The sequence below is a fragment of the Condylostylus longicornis genome, unplaced genomic scaffold (genome assembly GCF_029603195.1).
Source record: "Condylostylus longicornis isolate FDR11 unplaced genomic scaffold, ASM2960319v2 ptg000075l, whole genome shotgun sequence".
NCBI lineage: Eukaryota > Metazoa > Arthropoda > Insecta > Diptera > Dolichopodidae > Condylostylus > Condylostylus longicornis.
The window spans coordinates 148,799-160,786 of record NW_026578043.1 but is presented as its reverse complement, the minus strand read 5'-3'; the positions used below and the strand labels follow the sequence as shown (position 1 = coordinate 160,786).

The 11,988-nt window shown below is 25.2% G+C and overlaps 1 protein-coding gene across 1 annotated transcript in view; it reads right to left on the bottom strand.

Annotated features, from left to right (window-relative positions):
* LOC129612659 (tyrosine-protein kinase-like otk) overlaps positions 1 to 11,988 on the bottom strand; it is a 108,867-nt gene that overhangs the window by 4,007 nt on the left and 92,872 nt on the right. The window contains exon 4 of the mRNA XM_055526367.1: positions 427 to 1,289. Coding sequence (XP_055382342.1) covers positions 427 to 1,289 — 863 coding nt within the window. The remainder of the gene's footprint in view (positions 1 to 426; positions 1,290 to 11,988) is intronic.

Below are 11,988 nucleotides of genomic sequence, written 5' to 3'. Positions count from 1 at the left end.
AGCCTTCGGGCTTGCTCCTTTATACATTTATACGCTACTTTAATTATTGCCTTCAATAAAAGATCTTTTATGTTTGTCAGAAATAGATCATATTGTATTTTAGTAAAGAATTAGGAGCATTTACAATATATAAGAAATTTCCAATAACTTGTAATTTCAAATATTTTGTTATTTTTAAAAAAAATTACAAGATTTTTGTATTCTGGATTATTATACAAACGAGAAATGGTAAGAATGTAGATTGAATATTTGTTATTTACTAGATCTTCCAATTTCTTTATAAGATTTTTTAAAATTGGTGTTAGAGAGAAACGATAATATCAATGGATTTTTCTAAAATACATTCTGTACTTTAATTTCTGTAACAAATCGGTATTATCTACAATAGTCGACAGATCGATCTAAAGCATTATTAAAACAACTTACTTGAATCCATCGTATTTGTGGTGTTGGTGTACCCTGTGCCTTACAATGTATTTTTCCAACAGTACCTAATTCTAAATTTTTTGATGTACTCGGTTGTGGTGTAAATTTTAAAACTTCTATAATACTTAATTCAGCTTTTTCTGATGTTATTGGTTCATGACCTTCAACAAATATTTGACAATTATAAATACCATCATCAGTTGGTATTACTGTATTAAAAATTAATGAACCATTTTGACGATTTACTAATACACGATTATCTTCACGATGTATTAATTCCATATTTGGTTCACTTGTTGTTGCTGATGCAGCACTTAAATCAACTTGCCGAAATATTTTACCATCTTTACGCCATTTTAAAACAATTTGATTATTTTTATATTTTGTTGGTAAATTATATTTACAATGTAATTCAACATGTTCAGTCTCTTTGGCAACAGTCTTTTTTGGTTGTTGTGTTATTGTTATTTCATTTAATTTTTGTGATTTATCACGTTTACCACGGCATAAATAAAATTTTTGTTTTTGATCTGATTTATTTGATTTATTTTTATTGGTACCGGAACCATTTGAATTACTACATGGTTGTGATGATAATAATGGCCATTTTAATAAATATCCTTTTTTACTCATAACACGTCCAGCACTATTTGTTGCAACACAACGATATTGTCCATTATCATATAATGTTGGACTACGTATTATAATACGATTACGATCAAAATGTATATTATGTACATCTTGTAATTTTTCACTATTACGAAACCATTCATATTCTAATTCACCGGAACCATCAACATGACATTTTAATATTATTTCATCTTTATGTGTTGATAAAAGTTGTACACTTGCTGATTTAAGCCCTAAAATTATTAAACAAAATTAAGGCATAAAAAAATAATTATTAATTTAAAATGAATAACTTTTTAATTTTATAAAAAATAATAAAAATTGTGAATTGAAAATAAAAGCATACTAAAATTGAGTAGGTTTTTGTTAGTCATTATACAAATATTAGGAATGAATTTATTAAAATTGTAAGAACTAAGTCTTATCACTTGGAATTCAACAGTTTCTCAATATTATATTAAAATAAAAATCTAATTGGTAAACAAAATATTTAATGAAAATGCAAATCGTTTCAGTAGAAGCTAGTCTAGCTTCAATTCTGATCGAATGCTTAAATTAATGAATTGCATGAATATGACTACAATTAATATTATAGAAAGCTATGGAACTACATAAAACTATACATGCAGCTATAGAAAAAATTCGATATAAATTTTTTAACACAATTTCCTCACTCTAAGTCTTCAAATTTCGCTAACAATAATTTTTTTTTTTATAAATGAACTCATAGAATTGAAGGTCTCTGAGAAATTAAAATCACTTCACTCAGAGTCGTAAATATTCGGTCTCAAAAATTACATTAAGCAGGAAATTACCGTATTCAAAATATTTTTAAATTTATTATTGTCATTTCTGTAAAAAATATGCAGTATTATAAATTTTAGTCTGCTGAATTTTTTTTTATATACATACGAGTATATACATGTATGTATATGTATGTAATTATATTCAAGTTGAAAAAATCTTTTCAGTTTTATTTTTAATTAAAACTTACTAAATTATTTTCGTCAAACTTATTTTTAATAGTTTTAAATATTTCATTACAAATGTACTTAAAGTAAAAAAATAAATTAAGTACAATAATAGACGTTCCATGTCCATAAAATCTTTCTATACTTACGATACGAGAACAAAATAAGAAATCTATTTTATAGGCACGTAATTTTCTTGTCCTTGTTCTATACAATTTTAAAATTTTCTTATCTTCCTTTACATATATAGTATGTATGTATGTACATAATTTATAATGAATATTTTTTCCTATCCCAATTTAAATTCCACAAATTTTTCCTTTTTAAATAAAAATAAAAGAAGAAAAGTAAAAGATGAAAAGCTGAATTAAAAGAGAGAGAGGGAGAGAGGAAAAAAAATAATTCAACTTAATTCTCTTCAGACGTGTGAAATTTATGAAAATTATGACACCTTAAAATAACTTTTTTTTTTGGATGAAAAGCAATTAACACAATAAAAATACAAAAAAAAAATGTGCAAAAAGAGCTCCATTGAGATTCAGAGACAACAAAGTATCATCAACACAAACTTTTTTGTACTCATTTATATGCACACATGTTGGGTAATATAGAGGCATAAATCATATGCTGTACATTGTACCTTACAACTATACTCTATATACTATATTCTATATTTTATATAGAATTCGGTGTCCTTTTGTCAAATATACGTACATATACCAACATTAAAATATGTATACACGCGTATATCTATAATAGATACTTTGCTCTTAAAGTAAGTTAAAAACAAAAAAAAAAAAATTATTTGTGCAAAAATAGTGAGGAGACCATATAGAGAACATGAAACAACCAACATACTCCACTTTTGTTGAAAATTTATTTTTTCATGTACATGTGTACATATCTATATATGAAAAATAAAATTTCGTTTGATGCCTCCGCCAAGGATTTAAATAATTAATGCATATATAGAGTTTATTTTACAAAGTATGTGTCTAAATGAGAATACAGGGTGCTTAATAATTTTATGTGTATAATTCACATATTATATAGTTATTATCTATAAGTATACCAGAATATCTTGTTTTAATTCATCATCCCAAGAAATTCTAGAAGAGAATACGTTAAAGATTATTGATTATTGCATGATTATTAAATATGAAAGTGCAACTGTCCTATATAAAATATTTTAACAAACTATATTTTATATAGTTTAGGTTAGGTTGTCGCGACTATCATTAGGTACATGTGAGCTTGATAGGCTTGTTATGATAGATCTCCATATATCTTCACTTTCACATAAATCAGCTCACGTTTTTAATAAATCGGTGAAAAATTATATTCCTTACGTTTCTTGTATACATATATAATACGATATGTAATATTAAAGATCCAAAAAATGTATGACAATCTATGCATATAACATTTCTGACTAAACTTAAAATTATGTATATATATAAGAGTTAAAAAAAATGTTTATGCACATTTAATACACGATAGATAGTTTTATATTTTTGTATGGATAATGAATATCATCAGAAACAGAAGTTGATTTCTCAAAATCAAAAGAGTGAGTTAGAAATAAACAGCAATTATGTCTGTCATAGGAGACTAGTTCAGAGGTTCCCAAACTTTTTCTCTCGTAATCCCCTTGTCATGTTTTTCAATTTTTCATAGATTCCCTGGTACTTTCTTTTAATAGATTTAAATTTCTAACAGTAGCAAGGTACATCTATGATAAGAGAAAGTTTAATAAAAATATTATTTAATTTTTTTTTATTAAATTTATAAAATTTAATTAATTTAGTTATAAAATTTAAATAATTTAATTATTAAATTTAAATAAAAGTAAAGTAATTTTTACATGAGAAAAACTATATAAAAAATTAATTCACTCTTATAAATGAACTGGTTTTTTTGAAAGTGGTATAAGTCCAATTTTTAAAAAGGCTAAGTTAATGGTAATTTTAGTGAGTTATAGATAACTTCTCTCCACTATTTACAATCAAAATTTCAACAGAGTTCTATGTAGACATAAAACTAACAAATTATGTTATTGTGGCCAGAATTTTTAAATTGATTCAAACGCAAGCCCATAAATATCTGAATATACAAAGAAATGGACTTATACCACTTTCAAAAAAACCAGTTCAAATATTACTTACTTTTTCAGTCAATTTGACATATAAAAAATAAAAATAATTTGATAGGGGGGGGGAGATTGAATTTGACGGTTTGATAATATTTTACCAACGTCTGGCATTGATTTAGTGAGGTTTAATTTCAGACCCCCATTTTCATTTGATAGACCCCCAATTTTTTTTTCATCCTCGTTGACCCCTAGAAGACCCCTTGGGGTCTATATAGACTACTTTGAGAATCGCTGAACTAGTCTGACTGCACTAGACATTCACTTATATAAAATATAAGTATAGCCAAAATATTTTATATAATACTTTTGAAAAGTATAACATTTAAACGCTCTCGAATAGATATTTTGCCTTTAACATTCGAATATTTCAAAAACCTATCCGTAAGACGAAAGAGTTAAATATCCTCTAGTCACAAAATGCGGCTAACAATTACTATAAGTGACTTCGTCATCATTCATATTAGAAAGAGAATGTTATGATTTTTTAAGAGTGTTAACAACAATCACATATTAAAATTCTAAATTGATTTAATTTGTATGCAAAAAAAAAAATATTCTTATAACACCCTTTGTCTTTGTATAAAATAAATGTCTTTTTTGAAATTTATTTTATTAGTGAAACTTTTAGCTATTTTGGTTTTAAATATTATATGCAAAATTATACTTTAAATGTATGTATGTACATATGTATGTGTCTTTGACTGCATTCCTTATTATTAAATTTTATATTTTTTTGCTTGTGTCAGTCATGTTCTCTTTTTCAAGGACGGCGGTAATGAAAAAAGAAAAAAAGACTTACACAAAAAGGAATAAAAAAAACATCAAAAGGTGTCAAACTCAAGAAAATAATTATTCATGGGAGTACAAAGGATACGTTAATATATATATATATATATGTACATATTACATGCACATATATGTATATATACGTATGTGTTATATGTGCATTTTTGTGTTAAATTTTATAATACGGTCGTCGTGTGTATTTTTAAATTGAATATAAAAAAAAAAAAATAATAAAAAGAAAAGTTAAACGGGAATATAAAAAAATATGGGAAGGGTTTATAAAATAACTGTTCTTTGATGATATTATTGTACATATAGTATAGCAGGAGAAAATTTTACACACGTAATATACATATTTAAATTTGAATATTATGAAAGGATAAAAGAACAACAATTATTTTTTTTACGTCTCTATAACCACTCATCGGGGAATTTTTGTGTTTATTTTTTCGTTCCTGTTCTTTTTTTTTATTTTTGCATATTGTAAAATGGTATATGTAATTGGATCGATCAAATGTATGTTACTAGAAAGTATTTATCTTGCATAATAAACTTTACGAAAGGTTAATAGGTTTTTTAATCTTTAAAAAAAAAATTTTTTTGTTTTTGAATTTAGTATCGAAAACGGTTTGAGTTTATTTATACCATTGGTTATAGTCAAGCTAGAACTTCAAGAGAATATAAAGAATTAAGACAATTCGTGATTGCTACTGAATAAGAATAAGAATTTTTAAAAAATTTAAACTCATTTCTTATTTATTCTGCCGTTTCCTTTATTTTTAATAAAATTCCGAATTTAGTAAGAGAAAACTCTTGATACCCTACCTCTCTTAATTATAATAAAATTTTAATCTTTAAATTTAAATAAATGATCTCGTGATATATTTCTTTTTAAACATACTGAAATTTATTAAATTTCAGTTATAAAATCTCAGTAATCTGCATACTGAGACCCTGCCAAAAATATCCAGCATGACTACAGTATTTGTTGATTTTTAATGTGGTATCGAGCTATGCTATAACTATGTGTAAATCAAACCGAAAGGCTTTTCAAAATTTTTTCTGGCATCATCTCGACACTGTTCTAAATAACTTTTCCAAACTTTCATGGTGATCGAATGAACGCTTGATTTATGTGAAAATTTATGTTAAAAATTTCAAAAACAAAATTTCAAAAACAAAATACGGATTTGAGATTATGTCGGTTAATGCCGTCTCCTCCTTTATATTGTGATTTTTGAAACAAAAGTCTAATAATAATTTAAGGTTTTCGAAAATAATTTTTTATGGTCTTGAAAAAAAAAAAATTTTTTTTCTGCTTAAGTTTTCCATTTTGTTATTAATTTTTGGCACTTTTACAAAGAATTTTTGAAAAAAAGTGCTTATTAGTTTCCTCTGTCCGTCCGTGTACATGTTTACAAAACTTCTACACTCTTGAAGATAGAAAGCTGATATGTAATATGTACATAAATCTTTACTAGAAGAAAATTTTTACCTATCTCCTCTCCTGTACAATTTATGTCCTCCCAAAACCCTAAAAATGCCATTTTTTAACTATTTATTGAAGTGAAACGATAAGCATTTTTTAAAAAAAGTAAACGCAAAAGGGAAGTGGCTTGCTTCTCCTATCGCGGCATACTATAGTTAAACTTTAAAAAGAACAAAATGGCCGTTCAAATTTGCCGTTATCTAAAATCCATTTTTTCCAAATTTTTAATGTCGTTTTTCTTCTAGACTCCAGGTTGTGGGAGTCTGAAATTTTAGTAGCTTTTAAGAAAATTATTTTCCATCTCCACCCCCTCTCAAGTTGTCGACTCTTGAAATTTGTAAAATTGGAATTTTTGACACCTAATATTTCCAAAACCGCAAGCTTTTTCAAATTTCTATAAACGCAAAAAGCTAACGGTAAATTCCATGACATTAGAAAATATAATTATTTTTCTTAACTCACACAATTAACTCTTAAAATCGAGCTTTATGTTAATCCCCCAATAAATTAATTTTTGCTTTATTTCAAAGACTGCATAAATCGTTCATCCTAAATATATGCAATCCTAGAAATAGTTTCGTATATGAATGAAAATAATTTTAATAGTTTGATAGCTATACATAGACCGTGCATTTAAATGCATTGTTTTCACTTGTTGAAGGGAAAAGTGCTACAATAGAAACCATTGGTTTAACCCAACTTTATTATTTTTTCAATTACATACATATAAAATATATTTTGCAAATCGTATTAGTTTAAAAGAAGATGAAAAGTGATAAAAAAGTTTAAACTTTTTTAAGATTTTAGAAACTTTGATTTCTTTTTTTATGTTCTAATTTCTTAATGAAATTTTGTTGTTAATATCTTCTTTTTATGATGGACAACTGGCCTACTAGGTTATTAAATTTATAAAAGTTTTTTTAGTTAAAATTATATGTATGAATACTGAACCCTTTAAAAATTAAATCTTAAAATGTTGTGATTTTATATAGATTTAATATTTTCAGTAATTTTATTATAAACCCATTGTGGTTGTAAGAACAAGCACAAAATCTAAACATATAAATATTTTTTTTTTTGCAAAGCCTTATGGAAAACTGAAAGAGTGAAAATTAAATGAGCTTTTCCCTCCTATTTATATAAGGACTTAAATAATATGAAACATATATGAAATATAAAAAAGGCCAGAAAAATATAATCAGATTTTCCATATTAAGCTTATGTCGTATAACAATATCTATTGTAAATTGAAAACAAACACAATGAGTACACATATTATGTGTTTAATATCAAAAAATATATGAAAGTCTTTGTATTTTGCAAATGGGTTGTAAAAACCCGAACTGAATATTGTCACCAAAAATTTAGTCCATAATACTTACTTTGTATATGACTTAAGAGACCACGATCTATTAAATGTTATACTACTTATAGTACGGGTATAACATTCAGTTTGAAAACTTTAAAACACACAATACATTGTATAGATATTATATTATTACTTTTAACTACAGAGTGGTTTAAAATTTTTTATTTAATAATTGCTGAAACATAAAATAATCATGATGTTAATTATTATTTATGGAAACTTGTTACGTCTTTAGTCAATTTAGCTATATTTGTTTGTCTACGGAGTAAGTGTTAACAAATTTCCACAAAAAAATGATTAAAATAATTTTCTAACAAGCTTTTTGAAGTTTTAATGCTAGCGTGCCGTGCAGATTCCAATTCAGTGAGTCACCAATTTCCTTAAGTCAGTATTTCTTTTGCTGTCTCGCATGTAGAGAGGGTTTTTTACTTATGGTCAGTAGACCACAGAAATTGGCCTCAGTATTTTAATATTGAAGTTTATTTCTAATACAATCACAATATTTAATGAAAGAGGTCCTGTACACAATTTGAACTTTACTTTAAATAATTTGGCACACATTGTAGTTTCATTATGTACATAAATATTTATATGTAAGTGCATTTAAAGAATATATTAGGGGTGGGAAATAAATTGTATGCATGTATATGTGTAAGTATCTGTAAGTATATTATCATATTAGTTGAATCAAAACTTTTCTACGATTTTAACCATCATTTATTTTTTATGGTGATGAAGACAATATGATTTTTTTTATATGGGACGCAAGGATTTTATGAGGCACAAAAAATAATAAAAAAGAAAAACAAAGAATAAGCTGAAATTTTAGCTTTTACTGTTAGTATAGTGTTATGATTATAATGTTAGATATACTTGTGTTATACATACATAATACATGTATGATTATATTGTTTTGTATGATTACTATAGCGATGATGGTATAAGAAGGTAACATTAAGTTTTTACATAAAAAATATAAAAACAGAAAAAAAAAACAAAGGGAAATAGAAATTTAAAGAAAAAATTACAAAAAAAAAAGGATAAAATGTCACAATTCTAAACAAAAAGTATAATATTGAACATAACGTATATGTGTATAAGTATAAGTATATTATGTGTATATGTGCCACGAACAAGTATGTACACAAGCTCTAAATTGGAACACTTGTTAAGTACATTTACATCGCATATAGAAAATTTTTAATTAAAAGAGTAAATAATTTAATTTATGCATATATAATTAGAGCCTTAAATCGCCATATTAATTTGAGCCTGTATTAGACAAACGTAGAAATATTTTTCAAAATGGTGCGTACAATTGTTTAATTTTACATCGATTACTAGTCATTAATTAATAAATTTTTTGAATATTATTCGGTATATTGAACATAAGAGCTTAGCCTGACATGCTAAGGCAACTTTAAGTTTTCCACTTAACTGCTTAACTATAAAGTAGTTTCATGCACATCTACGCAACTATACTTTTGCATCAATTCAAATTAAGTATGTTAACTAAAAATTTCAATCAGTTTGTAAAAAAATTACAAATTGTTTGATTGCTTATTTGCATGCTATCATACAGTTGCATGTCTGCGCGTTTTAAGATAAAACTATGGAATATTTAATACAAAGAAGCAATTAAACAGTTATACAACTCTAAAAATTGCATGCCTACCTGAGTCAGCTAAGTAATTATCGCAATTTAGTTTATAATGTGCAATATTTTAGAACAGTGATGAGATTACCAACATTTTTTGTTATTCCAGTATTTTTAACGATAAATACTCTAAAGGTCTAAACAGGCAATATGAACCTGAAAAATTACTATTTAATAAACAATATCTGAGTTGTAAGTTATAAGGTACTCTTTCTAAAAAAGTCTTTTTTACTCCCTTTGCATTTATTCCAAATTATATTGGCAAAATATAAAACTTTAAATATGTATATGTATAGACCAGTGTAGAATGTTTGAACTCGTTTCTTAAAATATAAAGTTTTAAAAAATAAATTTAATCAGATATATAATGGTTAAGTATAAAAGAATATAGGAGAAATCAAAGAATTAAAAAATTATAACATGAGAAAAGTAGTTTTGAACTTTTTTTACATATGAGGGTCCCAGGAGTTCACTACATATATAAATTCTATTTTATTTAATGTTATTGTTTGTTTGTTTGTTGTTTCATTCGGATAACAAAACAGTAAGCTTATAATGAGAAAATAATGTAAAGGTCGTAAATGGCTAACTTTTTTAAGTTATACTCTTGAATGGGATTCTATTATAACTACCTTTTATTATAAGTGAACATTTACATATACTCAGATAATCTTTATACAATACTTTTCATTGTTTCCATTTTATTTTCATTCAATGCTTAAATATTTATAGATATACAGATGTTAAGAGCATACCTATATTCATACGATACTTTTGTATAAGGTATAGTGTTGTTCATTTCACCAGTTAAAATTCGAATGGTGCAATTTTTTTTTCTTTGTTCTTGCTTTGTTTTTATATATGGTGCGCGGTAACCAACTTTAAAATCCCTTCGGGTCATAAAAATTCACAATTTCTTTTATATGCTCTTTGTTTTTTTTATTTCTTATATGCAATATATTATAAATTCTGTCTATTCTACATTATAGTCTTATAAAAAAAAATTTTCAAGTGACATTTTAGACATACGGATTTCTTTTTATGGATAAAATACAGAAGGTATATATTTTAATGTTGATTAGGGTGTATTTGTAGTAAGAGAGGGGAATTAGGAGACTTTTATAGGTTATGCGTGTATGTTTATATTATTTCACATCATATACATGCATAAATATTTGGAAATTTTAATTTTATCCTTCAATTTTTCGTGTGAAGAAGAAAAAAAACGAGAAAGAAAATATTGTAAGAAGGAGATGGTAAAGACGGACGTCAAAAAGAAGCTTTCCGATATAATCTTTGATCGGGTGTAATAGAGTTCATTTAACTTTTTTATTTTTATTTTATATATATATATATATATATATGTATATTTATATTTATTTTCTTAATACTTTGTTATTTATTGTTTTCGATTTAAATGCTAAAAATGTTATTTTTAATGACAGTTATTTGAAGTGATTATTTTAATGGCTGAATTAGACGGTAAAACAAACGAATTTTTGTAAAAGGATGTATTGGTAATGTTTATATGTATATAAAATAAGGTAAATATAAAAGAAAAATAAAGAGAAATAAAAGAAATGAAAATAAACTTTTGATGTTTATTTTAGGTCATTGGTGTGTTTGTTGTTATTGCTGTTGTTGTGTTGTATGTATAGATGAATCATAAAGATTGAACAAAAGGTTAAATTTAAATTTAAAAATTCTTGTATTAGTATGTAATACAAATACAATATACTTAGAGAAAGTCAAGGAAGAAACATTTTAAATAAAAGCTATTTTTATTTTTTAATTTTACCCATATGGTTGGTATACCTATACAGAATATGAGTTTAAATTTTTTAAAAAGTGTTAACAAAAAAATCTCTTTTGATCACGAAAAATGCTTAGAATTGCTACGTCTCTTATAGTTTTCTGTCATTTCTATCATTCTGCGTATGGTTTTCGTCACATCATAATAAAAAATTCAAGACGTCAACTTTCACTGTCAAAATTAAGTTAAAAGAAATTTTGAGAACTAATGACTACAATTTCGGCTAATGCGATTGTAGTATTCAAGATCCCGGGGTCAAGTGTATACGGGTTTCAAATTTAAATATAAATTTTTTAATTTTAATTTTAAAATTTAAATATAAATTTTTTAATTATAATGCAATTTTATAATTTTCGAAGTTCAAAATTATAAACTAATCTGTGGAATTTCAAAAAAAATAAACAAATCAAAAAAAATAATTATTTTGACATACTTTCTCTCGGTATTAACCATTCGTTTCTGTCCATTTAAATTTAGTTAATAAAAAGTTATCACAAGGTTCACTAATTTTTATTCAAATGTTAGTTATACATTTACAACTATAAAATAATATTATAGGCGTCACAATTTCGAGATGACGACAGTGCAAAAAGAAATTTTTTTAAAATGGCATATCATCTCGATTTAGGGATTGTTCTAACAAACATCATAATTTTTAAGAAGAAGAAATATTCTATACTATACAATTTATTGTA